Here is a 22754-nt window from a genome sequence, read left to right as displayed (position 1 = left end):
TGCGATCCAAAACGCAGCGGAAATTAAAATTTTCTCCTTTAGAGATCCTTACGAATGGTCATGATCAGTGATAGAATATTTACCTCTTGTGACGATTGAAACCTTTGGTGCAGATCTCTTGTGACGATCAAAAACCTTTGATGCAGATCCATGAAGCGATCACGAACGTTGAACGATGACAACGTCTCTACTCAGTCCACACGAACGGATTCCTTCAATCTCAGTGCTAGCTGGTATGAATGAAGGCTTTGAGTGAGAGAGAGAGAGAGAGAGAGAGAGAGAGAGAGAGAGAGAGAGAGAGAGAGAGAGAGAGAAAACGAAAGTAATGCAACCGCAATCAATGCTTCTGCACAAGGGTTCTATTTATAGAACCACTTGTGTGGGCTTCAAGCTAAAAGGCCCACTTAAGTGTATTTTGGCCCATATCTTATAATATGCCCAAAATCACTTAAGCCCATGGTACCTTACCATATTTCGTATTCTACTCAAGTACACCGTACCTTACGATGTTCTATAATTCACTTAAGGGCACCGTACCTTACGGTGTTCCTTAGTTACTCTATCTCTCATCAATCCGTCCTTTGTGTGTGACCCTGTAGGTTTTCGCGACATTGGCAATTATATTAAATCACGCATTTAATATAATAAACAGTGAGCGGTATCTAGCAACACATCACTGCTACCCAAGACACGAAAATGTCATGTGATCTGACAAAACCTTCTATGATAATACTTATGTGTATAATTACCCTTTTGCCCTTATGTCTATATTGAACACAAGGCATAGACTGTGTCATCCTTGTCCAGTTCAATATTGGGCCCATAGACATTTATCCTGTTATGCAGGATAGGCAAATTCCATCTAGGTCACTCATGTCCCTCAGCATGCTTCGTGGAGTACCCATCAACTATCTTTATGGTTATCCAGTTACGGACAATGTTGGATCAGCAATAAAGCACTCGACTCTACATCTAGGATCCATAGTGGTTTCAGGTCGAAGAGTGGTGTACACTATTATCACCATGAGAATAACTTATGACACTTTGCATAACTTTCTATATAGTATTCTCATAGCGGGTCAATCCGGTATAAATATTACTCCTAATATTCATACCTATGTTTAAGACTTGATAACTCTTTATCCATGATCCATGAGATGTGATCATCAGTCTACAAACATAATAGTCTTAATGCTTTAATGTTATCCCACTTCACACTAAAGCTCGACTACGGATACTTTAAGAATAATGTCCTTATGTTTAATGTGTTCTCATGATTAAGTCACACTTAATACATTAAACGGACTATCTATTCCAGGGACTTTATTAATCAACCATAATAAAGAAAATGCCTTTTATTATTAATAAATAATTCGATACAAGTACCAAAAGGTATTGGCCTCTAGGGCTTACACCAACAGATGCAAGAGTTTCGTTGCAAGAATTTGAACTTTCAAAATAGAGGAAATTGATTTTTCACTAAATCAAAATATTGATTATGATAAGATGATATTTGAAAAATGATGACAAAAAGGTTTTATATGTGCTTGAGATTAAACACTGAGTATGGTTGGGAAAGTCAGTTAGATTCGAATCAAGAGCAATTCATGATTTGAATCAAATGAACAAGTGAAGTGAAATATATTTAAAAAAAACATAATTTTGACCATTTTCAATTGATTCGAATCATCCGGAAAGTGTGATTCAAATCAGAGACCTCGTGATTCGAATCATGTGCAAAAAAATGATTCAGATCAAATGCAACAAGCCCAACTGGAAAATGCTGAAAAACTGTTTGATTCAAATCATGTATAATATTTGATTCGAATCAAATCAAGTAGAGGTGACCAGTGAGAAATTGATTTGAATCAAATGGTTAGAAAATCCTTGGTTTGCCCCAGTCCAATTTGATTTGAATCAGAAATTGTGTTTAATTTCTATGATTTGAATCAAACACATAAAATCTCAAAATGTCATAGTTTTAAAATCACTTTGAGATTTTTCTTTGTATCAAACTCAAATAAAAAACATAAAGGTTTCTTATTCCACTTACTCATGCAATTGACCAAAAATAATTATGATCAAGGTCAAACCAAACCAATGGTTTATGCATTTTAAAAACTGACTCTTTCAAACTTGATTCCGAGAAGTGCAATTATGAAGGAGACTCAATAATTGAAAGTAATAAAAGATAAAAGTGATAAGACAAGCAACAAAATAACTGGATTGAGGTTCTCCCCCATAATGAATTAGGAGCATGCAACTACAAGAGAGAGAGAGAGAGAGAGAGAGAGAGAGAGAGAGAGAGAGAAGTGCACTAGGGTTTATACTAGTTCAATGCTTTGTCCTGGTATACACATAGTATAGCATTCGATGGTAAACCATCGAAAATTGTTCTTTCACTAGATTTTGTTTTGTTACAGAGTTTGGTTACAAGAAAACCCCAGAAAATAATTCAGATAAATCGTTCAATCCTATCTAACTTTGCTTTTTTCACTAGCTAATATTTGTCTCTAACACATCTAATCCTAACTACAATCTTGATCACAATCTTTAACCTTTGATAATCTTCAATCTTCACACATATAGCAATCGTCACACAATTATGCTTTTAAGACTTGAATTTGCTCACCACAAGGTTGAAAGAAGTGAAAAATCCAATTCTTATTGATAAGACCAATCTTTTTCTTCACTAGGACTTCAATTCATGAATTCCACAATCATCTTCAAAATCTAAAAATAACATACTTCAAAACATGTTAGCAATTTAATTGATTTCTCATAAAATAACATCACACACTCGTAAAGATCGATGGATCTTCATTCAAAAGATGCAAGTTATGTTTTGTAGAGAGATGAAGTATTTTTATAGCACTCCATTTAATGGTTTGATATTTATTTTTTTAAATAAAATGAGAAAATCTTTTATAGATGCTTGAGAAATATCACAAAATCTGTGCAAGTTTGCTTAAATGCTTCCGATAAAGGATGTCATGTGAATATACTCAAATGATAAAGATAACCTGAAAATGTCATGTTGTGATTCGACTCATGAATCTAATCATGTCGTGATTCGATTCATGAATCTAATCACGTGAATATATTCACTAATACTTTGAACCATATCACATGTCCTAATTTAAGACGAGTCACATAATTTTCAGTCATGAATCAATTCATGACATATTATGAATCAGATCACAAATTCAGTGACCACAAGAAAATTGTCAAAAACACATTTGAATTTATTAACAACTTGCCTTGAATCGATTCATATTACCCAAACAATTTGATTTGATTCATCAACTTCCTTGAATCGATTCGTTTAAGGTTGACTTAGTCAATCCTACATTTGTAAGCATGAAAATACCATTTTAACCTAAAATAAGTTAGAGGTTTATACAAAACTCAATTATACGATAAATTTGACTAAGACAAAACATCAAAATAGAGACTAATCGATACTACGCTTATGCAATTTCATCAAACTTATTTGTAACCGACTTATAAATTTCTATTTATAAGATACTAGAGAATGAGATGGGAAATGATTACTTTAGAGGGAGATGAATATAAAAAAAAATTATATTTTTTTAAATTTATAAATATTATAAATATTTTAAAAATATCTAGAATTAACTTTTGGAGAAAAAAATAAAATAATATAATATAATTAGTTGCACTAGGGTGTGTGCTCACATTACTAAGCTCACTCTTATTTTTTTCCTCATGTGTATTTTCATCTAAAGAAGAAAGAAAATGGCTAGGTTTTCTAAAAGCAATCAAGATGAAGAATTGTTGGATGATGATGATCAAGACCTCCATACCGTCAACACTTCTTCCGCCGCTCTCAACATCAACAACAACAATGGTACAATCTCTGACCCTTTCTCTTGATTGATGATGGGTGCTTCAAATTTCTTCTCTTTTTCCCTATCAATTGCGTTTTGTAATTCAATTTCAACTCAAAATGCGATTATTGTTTTGTGAATTGGCAGTAAAGGTGGATGAACCTGGCAGAGGGAAAAGAGCGAACCCTCATCGTTCTAAGCATTCTGAGACTGAGCAGCGTAGAAGAAGCAAAATTAACGAAAGGCAAGCTTTTTTTTTTTGAATTGAAATTTTTTTAGAAAAATGTTTTTTTTTAAAATAAATTGTTGTATTATGTAAAATTTAGGCTATGTTTGAATGGAATAGCATAACCTTATTTTCCATTATTTGGATTAGTTAAAGAAATGATGGAATGGAGCGGAAGTGTATTTCATTTCATTTCATCATTTTTTATATTTTTTACCCTCCAAATTTGGGCGGAATTGACAAAATTGATCTATTCCATCATGAAGGCTTTGTTTGGATTGATGGAATTGGATGGAGTGGCGTTGAATGAAATGCTATTCCATTGTTTGAATCATTTAAAATTGAATGGAACAGAGTGGAATGGACTGGTATGAATTTCATTCCATTCCATCGCTTACCACCACACACACACACATCTCTTCCCCTCCAGTTTGGGAGGAATGAAGAACTTGCATTGTTCCGTCATAAAATCTTCAAAAAATAGAGTGGAATCTTCATTCCACACCATTCCACTTCGTTCCGCTCAATTCTAGTCTGTTTATTTTATGATATCCAAACATAGACGAAATGCCCAAACAATGGAATGACATCTTTGTTCCATTCCACTCCATTCCGCTCCATTCCGCTCCATTTATTTTTATAGTCTTAGTAATGATTGGATCTTTGAGAAGAAATATATTTGTGAGACAGATTTCAGGTTCTGAGAGATCTTATACCTCAAAATGATCAAAAAAGAGATAAAGCTTCCTTTTTGTTGGAGGTATTTGATTCAATCATTTGCTTCATGTATTGTATATAAATTGTTCTTTTAAGAAATTCTGATTTTCTATAGCTTTTTTTTTGTCCAGGTTATTGAATATATCCAGTTCCTACAGGAAAAGTTACAAATTTATGAACATTCTTATGAAGGATGGAATCAGGAACCAAGTAAATTAATTCCATGGGTAAAGTATTTAGAATAGTGTATGTATTTGTACAATTCTTATTCTGTGAATATATGAGAAAATGTTTGAATTCAAGTGATGAAACTTCTTATCTAAAACAATGCTGTCAAGTAAATAGTGGCGCTATTGCGTAATGGGATTTTAACAAACAACTAATATTCTGCAATACACGCGTTAACACAGAGTGTCGTAAGTTAGTGGTTATAGCTGTGCTATAGTATTTTAGCATAGCAGAATTTGAACAGAGTGCTATTTTCTACTTATTCACTATTGGCAAACTTGATTGTTAAGCCCCACATTTCTTCACATGGTATCAGAGCTTCGTTGCAGACCGCCTGCTATCAGGTTTCCGCTATCGCGCCACCCACCATTTATTTCCACGATCCAAATATCCAGTTCTGGGTGTGAAGGTGTGTGTTTAGAGTCTCACATCAGATAATATATGGTCTGAACATGTGCTTATAAGGGAGGACAATCTTCATCCTACAAGCCGACTTTGTAGGATTGAGTTAGGTCAAACTCTAATTCAAACATTTAATTTTAACATTGATCTTTACATGACACTCGAACTTGAACTATTAAGTTGTATAGCATTGTGAAACTTGGTATTGTCTAATTGTATGAGAGTTCATGTTTATATTTGAATGCAAAAGAAATAACACCAACCTCCAAGTCTTATTTCTACTAAGCAGGCTTGCATAAATGGTCCTTGTCATGCCAATATACTCCATCGTATATCATGTTTCATGGCGTGCATAACATTTATCATTCGAGAATTTAATTTCTTTCATGCTAAGATTTTACCATTTTATGTAATTTGGCGACCTCAATGATATAGTTTTCACGATGATTAGTTGTGACGTAAAGCCTTGAAATAATAGCAGTGGCTCTTCATCTAAATTCTGTTTTGTGTTCAACCTTTTTTCAGAGAAATCATCACGGACCTGCCGAAAACACTATAGATCCTTCTCGAGCTATTCCAAATGGGTCTGATCATGAAACACGTAACAATGTCTCTCTGTCATTGCCTAAAAACGTACAGAACGCAATAGAACCTGTCCCCTCCACAACTATTCAGAAGGGTTGCACCCCTGGTTCATCCGCAGAAGCCGCTCCTCTGACAATGCAAATGCGATTGGACATGTTTGATCCGGTTGTTAGCAGTGGTATGGTGACTCAACAGATGCTGGAGTTGCCTGTATCTAATGCTGACATGGCTTCCAATCTCCAGCCTCAAGTATGGCTTAGCAAACCAAACAATGACGACTATACTGTTCCAGATAATACATTGAAGGAAGAAGAGGAGCTGAAAATTGATAGTGGGTCAGAATCAGATAGCATCTCAAGTGCCTACTCTCAAAGGTGAATTTCTTTTATAAGTTTAGAGCCTTATTTCATGTTAACTATGTGCTCGAAACTACTTTATTTATTTAGAGAGGGTGTACACCTTTTGTGTGTGTTACAGAAGGAAAGGAAATGTGAATGTTCTCATCATCATTCATAGATTATCATTATTCTACTTTTCAATTATTTGCTAATTTTTTCCATCATCCTTCCTTTTTCTCAAAACCCTCCGTTCCTCCCTCCTATCTCCCAAACAAAGACTAAGTTTTCTGGTTTTGTGCGAGAAAAAGGAAACACCAACCTCCAAGAGTAAAGGTTATTTTAAGCTTATAAATGATAAGCTTGAAATGGCGTGGTAATGGAATTCTTTGAAAGACATTAACAATAAAAAATTTGTTACCCCTCTAATTATTAACTATTTAGCATGATTATTCCTTTAATTTTGTGTATTTTGCTATTTTGTGTGGGATTAATGCTTTGTATGTATACTATTTTTTAGTCCTTGCAATAGAAGCTATCTCACTATCCGCTATAGCGGTTTTGGGGTTTGTCACTCCACGCCTCTATCTGAGGTTAACATCATAGACGTATGTATTATTGATGTAAAAAGTTCATTACTGAAATCTGTCGAAATTTTCCTTTCCACATTCAAATCATATGCTTTGCGGATCACCACTTGAGTCTTGCCAACTACATTTTGCAATTTGTTCGGATATTGTCTCTGATTCAAATTTTGAGAGTATGAAATGTCCCAACAAAGTTATTAGAGCGCCACTTGGTTTATGATTGTCCATGAGATTCGGTGCTTAAAAAAATCAAAATAAAACTTGACATAAGAAAATGTTCAAAGTTCTTGACATTGTGTTCTTTTAACATTCTTCATGTTTCATACAGATTACAAAATAAGTGGTGCAACAATTCATTTTCCGGGAAATTAACTTTTTAGCTCAAGAATCTATATGATTACATATTATTCATGCCATAATTGGATGTTGAGTTGTTGTCTGTTTAAACAGAATATTGGGTACTCTCACCCAAGCTCTACAATCCTCGGGTGTAGATTTGTTGCAGACCAGTGTTTCGGTGCAAATTGATGTTGGTCGACGTTCAATTACTGGGTTAACCCCTTGCCAATATAGCTCAAAGGTTAGCTTATCCAAATACAAATAGTTTATTGAACTTAAGTGCTTATTACAAACTCTCATAATAAACAGTTAATTATGCTATTTATTCAGTTCAATCACAGTTATACTGATTGAACCAATTAAACCATAACTTGAAGTCTCACCGGGTAGAACTTCGGTATGGTTTTTAAAATATCGATTCTAAGGAAGACTACTGTGAAACCGTGGTTAAATAGGACCTCATAAAATATTGTCACGGATAAGGCCTCTATGGTTAAACCGCAGCTAATCTACGGCTCTGATTCTAAGGATGCCCCTTTGCAAGTTCTCATATTGTTTCATTTCTCCTTAAGAATCATCTTACCATAACAAATTTTTTGTATTGTTTCAGGGTCATGAAAATCAATATATGAGCAATCAAGCAATGGCATGTGATTACTTCAGTGAGGATTCTGAGCAAAGTCCAAAGAGGTTTAGAAGAGAAGCTAGCTAGTGATTACTTCAGTGAGGATTCTGAGCAAAGTCCAAAGAGGTTTAGAAGAGAAGCTAGCTAGTGATCTCTTCTCATGTTATTATTTTTTGGTGGCAGGTTATTTTTGTCATGCTGGCTAGATCTAGATAAAATGTATATTTTCATGATTCTGGAAGTTTTGAAACAATGACATTTTGAAATAAGCTTATGGAAGAGCTTATTTACAACTTATATGGAGTTATGAGACCATCAGTTGTGTGTAAGTATTTGGAAGAGTTTATAATAACATGTCCTTGATAGGTTATTGAGAGTAAAAATCACTCTTTTTAGTCTTTTCGTTCTCTATCACTCTAAAATTTATTTTAATGTAGAATGTCGAGTTTGAATCATGTTTAGAAATTACTTTTTACTCAACTAAGAATTAAGAGATTTTGCCTAATTGGTGATGGGAGTTGGATGTTTGCTCTTATATTAAGGGTTTCTCCATATGTTAGTATCTGGATCCATTTGTTTCAACATTTTATATGGTGTGTCTGAAAGTTATTTTTTGAATAGGGACATTTTCAATTTTTCATAAAATTTGGAAAAAATATAGTGTAATCAACAACATCCTTAATTTTATGTGTTTATTAATTTTTTTATAAACAAAGACAACGACTGATAAAATTTATATTACTTGGGAAGCAAGCAAAGTTGCAACTAACTCTTAATTGACTAACTAACAATGCTAAAACAAAACTTAACAACTATATACAACAATCATTCCCTTACTTTGACTTCTCCAAAGAAATCAAGTAACATTAGTTAATGTCTCTATTCATAAGCTCTCCCTCATCTTGACAAATGACTCAAGCCTTCAATGGTTTGGTAAGAATGTCAGTCAATTGGTCATGTGTGTTGCAATGCTTCAACTCAATGACTCCATCTTTAGTCATGATCCTCAAGAAATGAAACCTAACATTTATGTGTTTGTACCTTCCATGCATGATAGGATTCTTTGAAAGTTTGATCGAGGAACGGTTGTCACAAAAGATTATTGATCCTTGCCATCAAGTTACTTTCAAATAAGTTAGCACCTTCCTTAACCAAATTCCTTGACAAGCGCATGAAGCAGCAACCACAAACTCTGCTTTTGTTCTTGACAATGTGACTATTGGTTGTTTCTTCGAGGACCATGATATCGACTCTGACCCTATCTTGAACACGTGACCTGAGGTGTTTTTCCTGTCATCTCCATCTCCTACATAATCAGAGTCAGTCCATCCTAGAAGTTGTAAGCTAATGGTGTCTGCTTGCTTGTACAAAATACTAAAGTTCAAGATGCCTTGTAGGTATCTCATGATTCTCCTGACTACTGCAACATGCATTTTTATGGGATTTTCCATGTATCTGCTACCAAGCACACAAAAAATGCCAAGTTTGGTCTTGTTGTTAGAAGGTACATTAGGGTTCCTACCATCTGTTTGTAAATGGTGGCATCAGCAGCTTTACTACTTCCACCCTTCCCTAATTTATAGCCTGGAACAATAGGATAGCATACCTTGTTGCATACTTCCATGCCAAATCTTGATAGAATCTTTGTTGCATACTTTTGTTGATGTATGGAGATCCCATCATTGCTTTGCTTCACCTTAATTCCTTAAAAATATATCTCATCCATCCTAAGTCAGTCATGGGAAACTTTCCCTTCATTGAATGCTTGAACTCCTCCATCATTTGAAGATCATTGTCAGTGTAGATAAGATAATCTACATACACGTTGACAATGAGAATCTTCCCTTAAATTCCATGTTTAACAAAGAGAGTGTGCTCATAAGGGGATTTCAAAAACTTGTCAATGCAGAATTATGAGTCAATCTTGCTATACCAGATCCTTGGAGCTTGTCTTGGTCCATAGAGTGATTTCTTCAGTTTATACACCATTTCAGGATTTCCCTTGTGATATCTAGAGGTTGGCTTATGTAGACATATTCAGATAATTCACCGTGAAGGAAAGCACTTTTCACATCTAGTTGAAACATACACCACCTTTGAATTTGCTGCTATAGCTAGTATGGTTCTAATGGTGTCCCACCTAGCCACATATGCAAACACTTCATTAAAATCAATATCACACCTTTGAGAATATCCCTTTGCCACCAACCTTGTTTTGTGTTTGTCCACTTCTCCTTTTTCATTGTACTTTGTTTTGTAGATCCATTTTACTCCAATGATTTTTTAGGCCTCTAGGTAGTGTTGTTAACTCCCAAGTATCATTCTTCTCTATGGACTCTGTTTCACTATCATAGACTTCCTCCATACCTCTGATCGAAAAGCTTCCTCATAACTAGTAGGATCTTCATTTGAGTTAGGATCTTCATTTGAGCTGAAAACGGTAAAGCTAGGCAGTTAATCCTCTTCTTTATTTTCCAAACCAGTCACATAGTCACTAAGAGATACCTTGGAGGTCTTCTAATTCTATGAGCTGGCTAATTAGGTTCTTCAGTGATTTTTACTCTTCCTTCATTCTCTTCATCTGTATGACCATCTATAGGTTCTTCAACAAGTTCTTCAGTTGAATTTTATATAACTACTAGAGTTGTTGCATCAGGACCTTCTTGCATTTCAGTTTCACTCTCATCTTCAACTTGAACTTGTGAATCGTCGGAGTTTGCTTGACTCTCTTTGTTCCAATTCCAACACTTTAATTCTTCAAACACAACATCTCTGCTAATGATGACTTCACCTTCAATTGGTTCATACAACTTGTAGGCTTTGGATTCCTCACTAACACCAAGATTCACACATTGCACACTTTTTCCATCCTATTTCCTTCTTTGTGTGTCAGGTACATGAGCATGAGCCACACAACCAAACACTTTGAAGTAATGTACCGATGACTTTGTTCCACTCCAATATTCTTCAAGGATCATATTTTTTATTGCCAATGTAAAACTTCTATTAATGACAGAAGTGACCTATCTCATTGCATCAGGCCATAAATGTTTAGGAACTTTTCCACATGATAGCATTCTTCTAACCATATTCAAGAGTGTCATATTCTTCCCTTCAAATACTCCATTTTATTCTGGAGTATATGCAATAGTCATCTATCTCTTGATCCCTTGCAAGCTACAAAAGTCATGGAACACATTTGATGTGAATTCTCCACCTCTGTTAGTTCTGAGACAATGAATTAGGCAATTGGATTCTTTCTCAACCAATATCTTGAATCTTTTAAAGACATCAAATGCATTTGGCTTTCTTTCAAAAAATTAACCCGTCTTCCTACTAAAATCATCTTTGAAGGTGATGACATACTTGTTTCCTCCAGATAACTCAGGCTTGATAAGCCCACAAATATCACAATGGAGAAGTTTCAGATTTGCACTAGCTCTCCAAGTAGGTTGTATAAGGATGGGATCTTTGTTTTTCTTGCCTATAAAGCAACCAATGCAACTTTCTTCTATGTTTACCAATCTAGGAAAACCTCTCACCATTTCCTTTTTCACAAGTGTTTCTAATCCATTGATCCTTAAATGCGCATACCTAATATGCCACAGTTGAGATTCCATCTATTTAGTTGTCTGAAAACACATAGACATGATGACTAGTGCATGAATCACATACATCCTATTTTGAGACATCTTAGTTGTCAAATCAAGCCCTTCTCTTCGTGGAAGATTTGGAAAAAGTCATGCTTGAATACAACACTTATTTTCTTGTACTGAAGTTGACCAATGATGAAAATATTATTTCTCAAACCTGATATGTAATAGACATCAGTTGTCACATGTGCCTTGTGACTAATGCTCAGCTTCACATTCCCTTTTTTCATAACAGAGCCATTGTGGAGTTATCACCTAGCTTGACAGATTCCCCTAAAAATTTCATCAAATTCAAATAACCAAGCTTTAACTCCAAGATACCATATTTCTTCCTTGCCCAAGCCTTTTAATTCACTATTGGTCATCAAGATCATCTCTTCTTCTTCATCGTATTCAACATAGTTGTCAGTTTCTTCCCAGCTAGGACACTCACTTTGATATGGCCTAGCTTGTGACATTTGTAGCACTCCACAAATTCTCTACTTTGTCTACCTCTGTCACGACCTCCTCCTAAGAACCTTCATATTCCTCTCCCGACCCCTCTTCCTGCAATGGACACTTTCAATGCCTGCTCTTCAATTAAATCTCTTTGACCTTTCATCCTTTCATCATGCACAACACAAGTTGCTTTGCAGTTCATCAATTGAAAAAGTTGTTACATTGTTGGACTCTTGAACGAAACACACAACATAATTGAATTTTGCTGATATCAATCTCAAGAACTTCTCAACAACTGTTACCTGCTCCAATTTATCTCCATGTGCAGTCATTATATTGGCAATTGCAAGTGTTCTTGCAAAGTACTCATCAACAATTTCAGTTTCTCTCATGCCAAGAACTTCAAATTCTCTTCGCAAAGACTGCAGGTGTGTTCTTTTTACCTTCGAGGAACCATGATACTTATGGTGCATTGCATCCCAATTGTCCTTGGTGTGTTCTTTTACCTTTGAGGAACCATGATACTTATGGTGCATTGCATCCCAATTGTCCTTGGTTGTGTTGCGCACAAGGATAATTTCCAAGATCGACCTATCAATGGATTAGAACAAATAGTTCTTGGCCTTCAAGTCTTTCAATTTACTCTCCTCCACAACTTTCAATTATTCTTGAGTCGCATCAGGAGGAACCACCATGATACCATTTTCGATCAGTCCATAATACTCCTCAAAGCAAATTCTCCATTAGCATGGACCAGTGATCATAAAAGTCATCAAATCTTGGAATTGCTGGTTGAATGAATCGTTATTACGAGGATTCAGTCATGATGAAAGGGTAAGAAACACGCAGGGATCAAGAATGAGAAGAAAATGAAAAGTAATGGTTCCTCGATTATGATACTAGTTAGATTAGAATGTCAAAGTTTTCATTAACTTGCCATATGAGTACCAAACTTATACATAAAACTATATCCATGAATACTAAACTGGTACTTATACATGAAACACAGAATAGTAAGCATTACTAGCAAGTAACTCTTAAGTAACTAACTAACAATTTAACAATACATACAACAGAATCTAGATTAGAGTTTACATGTATGATGTAATTTACACTACGGAGTATGATTTAGAACTTTGTTATTAAATTCCCATAATATGAAAACATGGAAGAAAAATAATAAGATTGAATGAAAGTTTCTAGTTACAAAGTATGGAAGAATCTATGTTCACAATGAAAAAGTATGAATATGGATGAATTAGAATTACTACTCATATCAGATACAAAAATGGAGTTAACTTCTCCTCAGTGCTACATCAATAAAATACATCCAAACTGAACTTAAACCTAATATTAAAGTAACACCAAAATTGATATCTTGTCAACAAATTAGCACCTATGTTATATAGATTATTCTTTCCTAGTAAATGGTTTTCGTCGTGGTTTTGGTTTTAAATTGCGGTCAGTAACTACAATCGTGCCCATTTGCCGCAATATAAAAGTTCGCAGCATAACCGTTAGCCTCAACCGCAATTTAAAACCATGTTCCTGAGTAAGGTTAAATATATTAATCGATTTACTCCTCTCCTCACCCAAAACTAAATCCGGTATGCGGTAGTTGGAAGCAACAAGCAATTATGTACATGAATTCGGAGAATGTGAATCCATTGTCGATCGTCGCATATCTTGGATGTCTGTCACCTTTCGCCACCCTCGAGCTCTTCTTGATCCTCGAATTGATTTTCTTCTTTCGTGTTAACTTCGCCTCCTTCGCCTTCATTATTTCCACCACTTTGCTTAAAGAATAAACCCGATACAGAATCATCGTCGTCACCGTCATCGTCATTTTCCTTATCTTTTGATTGAGAAACCGGACTAGTCGTGTCCATCCATGCAGGACACTTGTGAGAAACACCAAGAGTTTTCCATACTTGGGAAGATAAAGGACTAGAAGAATTCTTCGATGCTTCAGAAGAGCCGTGCCGCAAACAAGAACATTCCGGGATTGGATGAGAGAGAAATGATAATGGTTTCGATTTACTCGATGCTTCGAGTATTCCATCGAGTAATGTTTTTCTCAAATGCCTGCGGACTGATTTTAGCCATGTGCGATTTGCTTGATACATGTGGTCGCGAATCTCGTCTACGAACTTAGCAGCTTCTTTTCTGCATCAGAAGAAAAATCATTGCAATTATGCATTGAAAAAAAAAATACATAGAAACATCAATCAAGATCAAGATAGTTATTTACCTGTCGGGTCGAAATGTCTTCGACGCGGCCGACTGATATAGCCTATGCCCCACCACCAAGCTAGCGAAATTCGAATGCCCCTTCCCGTCACGGTCAAATCCGGGGACGAACACGTCGGCTTCAACACAAACCACATAATCAATAGCTTCCCAAAGTAACTTATGAGCATTCGTCCTTAGCTCCATAACGGTACTATCAGGTTCGTTATCGCTCTCAGCTACCCAACCCCACCAACCCTCTATGTTATACGATTTCGGCTTTGCTGGAGGGGGAGGAAGCGGACGAGGACGTGGACCTGCGTTCTTCCAAGCCGCACGCTTTTTAACTTCTTCGAAAGGCGGTGGTCCGGGAGGAGGATTAACGAGGTTAACCTCTTGTCCGTAGATTCTAATCATCTCCCACGGAGTAGTAAGAGATGTTCTATCAACAACGTTTTCAAACATCGCGTGAAGAGGAATCAATGTTCTTTGACCACCAAAGACTTCACCTCCCGAGACATATATAATCGCATCCTTCGAGTATCCGTAGGCTCGTAGAAGAATACCAATCTACAAGAGATCAAAAGTATGAAAACAGCTTATAGCTTATACGTAACGACTAATATGATAAGGATTTACGCTATTGCTATAAGCGGTCGAATTAAGTTGTTTATCCAAACAGAACCTATATATACAACTACGATATATTGCAACGGCGGTTAATTACCGAAGTTCGAAGAGTCGTTCCGACCAAATTCACTGATCCTGAAAAATTAGCCATGTCAAAAGTTTAAACGTATTCTCTCACCTCTTCCGGCATTAAAGGACACGATCCATTCAATCTTGCTTCGGCCGAGTTGACTAAAAGCTTCCCTTTGACAATCCCGCGTTTTATCATCCAAGATCTCTTGTGTTGAATGAGTTCATTATGTACATCCTAGCAAAGAGTGAAAGGTCGTCGTCAAAGTTCAAATACGTAAAGCTCGAGAGTATAAGGGCCCGTTTGTTATCAGAGATTGAATTATATACCTGGAATAGTTCGGCACAACCATGATAAGCTAAAGACTCTCTCGTCATGCCAGGATCAAAGGCGATGAATGGCCGACTAGGAGCTCGTAACCTATAATTATATCGGGAAATATTCAAAAACAAAAATAACGGGAAAAGATTATGGAAGAGATGGAAAAAAGACAGAAAAAGCTGCGACGATGAAGTTTCTCTTGCCTCTGCAAAATCTTGGCGGACAGTTCTTGGACTTCCTGCCGGAACTGAAGAGCTTGAAAGGAAACTCGGCACCTCAGCCTTTGATACTCTTCGAAATCGGGAGGAAGAATGGCCTGAAAAAGAAGAACGCGAAAAAAATTAACTTCTGAACATGAACTTTGGTAAGCGAAAATTACGAGCCTAATGTGTGAATCGTAAATTGTCGTTACCTGCAAGCATCCACCATTGGAAACAACTAGTTCAACCACTGAATGCTTCTTTAATACAGGGAGGACATGACGCAAGTAATAAAAAGGCGATGCCGAATACGGAACTTTAAACACCGGAATCTCTTTTTTCCTCCTTGCACCCTTTAGATATTTCGGAAGAGTTCTCACAATTTTGACATCTTTCGCTAACGAGACTATAAATTGGTCCTCGTTATATAGGTACGCAAAACTCTTAAACCGAGAACTGCATAGAAATAGTTGTGAAAAGAAAAAATAGTAAATATAGATGATATAAGATTGAGAGGGCATGTTTGGATTCAATTATTTGAGCTTAAGAAAACAGCTTACAGCTTATATGAAAATAGATTGACTTAGATATAGCTTATACGTAAGCACTTATATGCTATGAACCAGACACGACGCCGACACTGACACTTGTAATAATTTGAAAAAATGAATAAATTGAACGTAATCACAACCAACATGGACAATGACAAGCCTTTTTTCAGAGATGTCGGTGCTTCAGAACTTATATGATAAGCACTTATGCTATAAGCGATTAACTAATCTGTTTATCCAAAGAGGACTTGAGTTTAATCTTAAGATGATGTGACAAACCTTATTCCCTTGCTGCTGGTTGTTGATTGAATTTCAGGCATTGCTAATGTCGCATTAAGAAGTCGTGCAATCGCAACCACATCGCATATCTGGAAACGAAACAGATCATAAAACACATTGAGTCAAACGAATGCCGGATAAATATATAATACGATACAGAATCTGAAACAATAACCTCACCGAATTCCTGATCTCGTGAAAACCACCTTGTATTCGGACAAATATAAACCCGTTTGTTTGTGAAGCAGGTTCTGTCACGAAAGATAGACACATGTTATATTCAATCGACTCTATTTCCTTAAATTATCATCGGCGTCAACGTGTCAGTGTTGTGTTTGTAAGTTCGGTATCCGTGCCAATCTACTTTCATACGAAAGTATCCAAACATAAGTCGCTTTACATTCCGTTTAACTTTTTGCCAAAATCATTTCCAAATGCATAACATGTTTGAAGCAGTAGAATAAAAAGTAAAAGCACCAACATGAATCATTTGATTCAAAAATCGATTTTTGTCGCCGCAGAACCAAACACATACTAAATTTGAAGGATTAAAGCACCAAAATGAAAAAGTTGAACTAACCAGGATAATACCCTCTTGGAATTGAATCTGGATATAAAGATTCAAGAAGCTTTACTTGTCCCCATAATCTTCTATATGAACCACTCTGCATCAAAAACATTATTAAAAAAAAAAAAAAAACCTTAAAATACAAAAAACATCATTTGACATTGGAAACAACAGATCCAAACCAATGAACAAAGACAATGACATGCTTCTTTTGATAAACACAGAAAAACAAAAAAAAACATCATTTGACCAATAACATTCTATGAGAAGTGAAACAACACTGAGTGCAACATCTTTGTCATTTTCTGAGAGTACAATATTTATACAACAAAAAAAGTCAAAATGAAGAACCCTTAAAAAAAGGGATTTTTTTTTCAGAAAAAATCTAGACTTTAAGAAAATCAAAACACAGAAAAACCAAAAACAGATGAAAAAGATGAGATCTTTTTGCTTACATTGGTGGAAAAATCTGGATTATCAAAGATGGGTCTCCAAGAGAAGATAGTAACAGAAGATTGATAATCCGAAACACCAAGTTGAGTGAATCTAGCTAGAAGAAAGTGAATGAAGATTGAAAAAGCTGAAAGAACAATTCCAATTAAGCCAACCCATTTCATTTTTGACTTCATTTTTATTTCCCCTTTCATTGAAAAAAAAATTATAGAAACAAAAACTCTCTCTCTCTCTCTCTTTCTCTTGAGAGGTTTGTTTGTTGAGAAGTGATGAGAAAGAAGAAGAAGAGTCAATGGAAAAGTCTATGAAAGTAATGAGTGAGATTGAGAAGGCACGTGGTAAAGCATGTTTTTTATTTTCTTAGTACAATGTTGTTCACAAAGACAAGAGAGAGAAGAGTGTGTATATGTGCGTGTGTTGTTTTTTTTGTTTGAGGTGGAACAAGATTTATGAAGAGGACCATTCTATATTTTCTTTACTTTTTGTAGATACCCTATATCTTTTGTATTTTTTATTTTTTTTAATACAACATTTCTTTTTTCTTAAAATAACTAAATTTAAAAAAAAAATCAAATAATCAATTTTTCAAATAAAAAAATTATGTCACACAGAGGATGCACCACTGTATGTGACGTATGCATTCTAATTTGGCCTTAGACATTATTGTCTCTGGCGTATGTTTTAGTGCCATGTCAATGACAATGACACATGCATGCAAGTATTAATAGCATCTGACATCTCTCATGAATCTTAATCAAAAAATATTATAAATTAGTCTCTTAATTTCACTTATGTTATCCTATTTGATCATTTTCGTCAATTTTTAAGAAAAAATGTTAAGTTCTGGTGATCTGACGTGATGGAAATATCATTCGTATCAATCTGAGTCAGTATATGTAGTTAAAAATTGATACATTATCTGACTTAAATTTGTACCAATAAACTTGTTGTCACGCCACGTCACCAGAATTTAATGTTTTTTTTTGTTAAAAATTGACGGAATGGACGAAATAGGGTAATAGAAGTGAAGATAAAGAACTAACTTATAACGGTTTTTAGTTAAGGGACTAAAGGTTAAGGAATTTTGTGACTAATTATGCCTTTATTATTTTGTGATGTTAAAAGATAGTAAAAATAAGTTATCAAATTTTTTTTAAAAAGATACAAATGTTAATATTTTTATAAAAATAATATGATGTCGCATCATTTAGTCATTTAATATTAATAAAATAGACCAATTATTTGGAGAGTCCACTACTTAACTCAACTCAACCCAAAAATCAATGAATTTGTCGAAACCGAATATGTATCAGGTGATTATTTTACTTTACCTAAATTAAAGTATTCTATATGAATTGGTATTCTATTGGATCAAATTCAAATTTAAATCGGCGCACGTACACCCCTACAAATAAGAATATAACAATATTTTGAATTTAAAATTTGATAAAATATATTTAAATCTAAAATAAATTACATATAAAGTATAATTAAATCTAAAAAAAATTAAAAATACTCTCTTTTTTCTACTTAATATATTATTTAATGTGTATAAAAATCTTAAACAAATTGATTTTGAAACGGACCAAATATATACTTGATACTGAACATTCAACGTGTCTCATTGGTATAAAATTAATAGATTAGAAAGACTGAATTGTTAGTTTTTAATATAATTTTAATTATTTATTTTCAAGTTATACTCTTTAAATAATGTTATGTACTATTTGAATCCATGATATTAAAACATGTTAATAGTTTTCAAAGTAAATAAATTAATAATTAACATAGATATTCGGTTTAAAATGAATATCCGGTAGATTTTGTTCAAAAGGGTTATTCTATTTTAGTTTTTGTTAATTTTAAAGATATTTTAATTATTTGCACTTGACCTTAGCTTTAAAAAATTTAATATAAATGATTCGTCATTATTGAAGCATGATAATGATGAGTATGTAAAGCATGACAACACTACATCACCAAATGGCTCGATGACAATTACAAGTAGTTATGAGTTAGTTAAAAGTTTGTTATAGTTTGTAACTTCCTCTCTAAGGTACAATATAATGTGGTAGAGTATAGCTTTCTTATGGTACAAGTCACCTTAGTGTATATAAGAACTACTCACTCCATTGTTCATTTAATGAGAAATTTACTTTCACCATGTTCATCTTGATCAATTTAATATGGATGATCAATGAACATTTTTCTCATTCACACTTCATCTTTCATGTGAAGCTTTATTCAACCTTCATCATCTTGTGAAAGCAATCTTACACCGTGTGATCATTCCTTTGATCAAATACTCTGCACCTGATTACTGTTCTTTTTCTTTTTTCTATCATTTGTTCAGTTTCTGCATAATTGTTGCAGCACTTCATCTTCTTCTCCGCCTTCATTTATGCATAATTATTGCAGTAGCTTCATCTTCTCCATCGCCTTTGTTGTAGTCTACATATTTGTTGCAGTCTTTTGTTTTTCTTTCTCATCGAACCAACATGCCTTCACATTTAGCACTAAACCATCAACTTGATCTTGATTCAATATACTATATTCATCCAAGTTAATGTCCTTATTTTGTTAATATCACACAAAAACTCTATGGTTCTAACTACTTATCATGGATTAGGTCCATGCAACATGCATTGGCGCAAAAAATAAGCTGAAATTTATTGATGGATCCACTGAAGTTCCTGATAATTATAACTTAAATTTCAGTCAATGGAAACGATGCAACCATCTCATTCACTCGTGGATTATCAATTCGGTTAGTGAACAAATTGCTTATACAATCCTTTTTCATGAAAATGCTTTATATGCTTGAGATGATTTGCATGAACGGTTCTCTAAAGCAGATCGTGTTCTGCGATCTACTATCAACAATCTGAAACAAAATTCCAGATTTGTCATGGAATAATTTCTTGAGTTAAAAGGGTTATGGAAGGAACTTAACTCTCATATACCATTACTAATATGCATTTGTGCACATAGATGTCGATGTAATATTGTTAGAAGGGCTCAAGAACATAGACTCGAGAAACAAGCAATCCAATTTCTCACTGGATTAGATGATAAATTTTATGTTGTTAGAACTCAAGTCTTGATCATGGATCCCCTACCATCTATTAATAATATATACTCTCTTGTGATCCAAGAAGGAAGTCATCACAAGAACCTTGCACTTACTAAAGATCCATCCATCCTAGTGAATGCTACCCAAAAATCTGATTTTAGGCACAAAGGTGGATTCCATAAAATAAAGAATGCTCATATAGTGTGCACATACTGCAAATCAGATCATTCATTATTTGTGAAAGCCCACTCATCCTCCATCAAAATCTTGCACGTGTATGTTGATGATGTGGTCCTAACAAGTAATGATTTGGATGAATTCCATTCTATCAAAATAACTTTGGACACCACCTTCAAAATCAAGGATCTAGGAAAGCTCAAATACTTCCTAAGGATTGAAGTTGCACACTAAAAAACAAGTATTCTTTTATATCAAAGGAAATATTTCCTTGACTTGATCGAAGATGCAGGGTTCCTTGAGTGAATACCAGTTCTCACACCCATCTGATCCTGCCATCAAACTTCATCGGGATTCAAGCACCCCTTATCATGATATTCCTTTATACATAAGACTCGTAGGCAAGCTTTTGTATCTGAATGTAACAAGGCATGGCATCACCTTTTGCACACAATGACTAAGTTGGTTCTTATCAGCTCCTACAGTCACCCACTTCAATGTTGCTTGCAGAATCTTAAGATACCTCAAAATATGTCCAACTCGAGGCATTTTCTTTCCAAGAGATTCAACTTTACAACTGAATGGTTACTCAAATGATGATAGGGTTAGTTGCACTGACACACATAGATCCATTTCAAGATAATGTTTCTTCCTTGGTTGATCTCTCATTTCATGGAGGACAAAGAAGCAATTGGTAGTTTTGAGATCATCATCAGTAACAAACTATTGAGCACTTGCAGCAGCCACATGTGAGCTTCAATGACTCTTGTATCTCATGAACGATTTGCATGTCACATGCACCAAAATACTTGTTATATACTGCAAAAATCAAAGTATAATCGACATTGTCTCCAATCATGTCTTTCATGAAAGAACGAAGCACTTGGAAATTGATTACCACATTGTTAGAGGAAAACAAAACAAATGTGTCTTAAAGCTACTCTATGTCAAATCCAAGGATCAACTTGTTGATTTGTTCACCAAAACCCTTCATCCTCAGCCATTTAATGCATTGTTACTTAAGTTAAAGATGATAAACATTTATCAACCTTCAACTTGTGGGGGGATATTGAAGTATGATGATGATGAGTATGTAAAGCATGACAACACCATCATCATACATCACCAAATAGCTTGATGACAATTATAAGTAGTTTTGAGTTAGTTACAAGTTTGTAACTTCCTCTCTAAAGCACAATGTAGTCTGGTAGAGTATAACTTTCTTATGGTGTAAGTCACCTTGATGTATATAAGAACTACTCACTCCATTGTTCATTTAATGAGAAATTTTCACCATGTTCATCTTGATCAATTTAATAGTCTATGATTCAAATTTTGATAGAGCGTTTATTTACTATTTTATATTATACTAATGTAAATCAATTTTCTATACTTATAAGTAAAAAAAAAATTACTACTTTCTTTAATATATATATATTATATATATATATATATATATATATATATATATATATATATATATATATATATATATATATATATATATATATATATATATATATATATATATATATATATATATATATCTTAAATAATAGTACTTGAGTTAATGAAATAGTATATAAATATTTTTTTGGTACACTTATTATTTTTTAACATAATTAGTCATAATGTCCCTTAATTTAATTTAATGTTTTACTTTAGTACTTTAATTAAAAAGCGTTACTCATTGATCCCATAAAAATTGTTCCATAGCCTGATTGGCCCCTTTTGTTAAATTTTTTGAAAAAAACATTAATTTTTGACTATGTGACATGACAACAAGGCAGATAATCAAAATCGGAGTCAACATATTAATAAAAAAATTGATATCTTATTTAAACCTGGGAGTTTTGTTTTCAGAGGTTAAAACCCCCGCAAATTGTTAATAATGTGCAAAAAAAAATCTAATTGATTGATTTTTGCCTGTGCTCTCTAGCAAAACCATCTCTCCATGAAAATCCACATATTAATTTTCACCATCTCTCCATGAAACTCATGAATGAGTAAAATAGTACTTGCAACAACTGAAATGTGCATGTCTCCCTAACGATCGACAAAAATATCCTTAAATGCTTTTTGATCTAACAACAATGTCGTTATGTCTTGAAACATTATTCTTGCAAAAAAACACATACAAACCTAACCAAAAATCAAAAATATTTGTAGATCTGTTGTATAAAAGTTCATAATGATAGAAACTACAAGAAGAAATTT

The 22754-nt window shown here is 34.2% G+C and overlaps 2 protein-coding genes across 3 annotated transcripts; one reads left to right on the top strand and one right to left on the bottom strand.

Moving 5' to 3' along the window:
- The first annotated feature begins 3689 nt into the window (after positions 1–3689).
- LOC127128677 (transcription factor BIM2) lies at positions 3690–8304 on the top strand. 2 transcript variants are annotated; one of them, XM_051058049.1, is made up of 7 exons: positions 3692–3871; positions 3999–4095; positions 4768–4837; positions 4926–5021; positions 5950–6383; positions 7382–7511; positions 7881–8304. In XM_051058049.1, the coding sequence occupies exons 1-7, from the start codon at positions 3760–3762 to the stop codon at positions 7980–7982; spliced, it is 1041 nt and encodes a 346-aa protein (XP_050914006.1). In that variant the 5' UTR covers positions 3692–3759; the 3' UTR covers positions 7983–8304. The 2 variants fall into 2 exon arrangements, with proteins under 2 accessions (XP_050914007.1, XP_050914006.1); XM_051058050.1 differs by lacking the exon at positions 7881–8304 and having other exon boundaries at positions 3690–3871; positions 7260–7398.
- A 4924-nt stretch (positions 8305–13228) lies between these two features.
- On the bottom strand, positions 13229–17713 carry LOC127128676 (O-fucosyltransferase 27). Its single transcript, XM_051058047.1, has 10 exons — positions 17290–17713; positions 16847–16931; positions 16447–16517; positions 16267–16355; positions 15649–15892; positions 15440–15552; positions 15245–15335; positions 15024–15152; positions 14238–14785; positions 13229–14152 (listed from the first exon to the last, which is right to left on the bottom strand). The coding sequence occupies exons 1-10, from the start codon at positions 17479–17481 to the stop codon at positions 13684–13686; spliced, it is 2031 nt and encodes a 676-aa protein (XP_050914004.1). The 5' UTR covers positions 17482–17713; the 3' UTR covers positions 13229–13683.
- Positions 17714–22754: the final 5041 nt, after the last annotated feature.

Source organism: Lathyrus oleraceus, chromosome 3 (assembly GCF_024323335.1).
Source record: "Lathyrus oleraceus cultivar Zhongwan6 chromosome 3, CAAS_Psat_ZW6_1.0, whole genome shotgun sequence".
Taxonomy (NCBI): domain Eukaryota; kingdom Viridiplantae; phylum Streptophyta; class Magnoliopsida; order Fabales; family Fabaceae; genus Lathyrus; species Lathyrus oleraceus.
The sequence above is the reverse complement of the archived record's forward strand: the minus strand, read 5'-3'. Positions and strand labels throughout refer to the sequence as shown.

Bases quoted from the DNA above. Each gene is read 5' to 3' on its own strand.
- LOC127128676 (XM_051058047.1), bottom strand. From the start codon at position 17,481: ATGAAAGGGGAAATAAAAATGAAGTCAAAAATGAAATGGGTTGGCTTA. The intron at 16,932-17,289 runs GTAAGCAAAAAG...TTTTTGATGCAG, and splicing joins ATCCAGATTTTTCCACCAAT to AGTGGTTCATATAGAAGATT. The intron at 16,518-16,846 runs GTTAGTTCAACT...CTTTCGTGACAG, and splicing joins TCCAAGAGGGTATTATCCTG to AACCTGCTTCACAAACAAAC.
- LOC127128677 (XM_051058049.1), top strand. From the start codon at position 3,760: ATGGCTAGGTTTTCTAAAAGCAATCAAGATGAAGAATTGTTGGATGAT. The intron at 3,872-3,998 runs GTACAATCTCTG...GTGAATTGGCAG, and splicing joins CAACATCAACAACAACAATG to TAAAGGTGGATGAACCTGGC. The intron at 6,384-7,381 runs GTGAATTTCTTT...CTGTTTAAACAG, and splicing joins TCAAGTGCCTACTCTCAAAG to AATATTGGGTACTCTCACCC.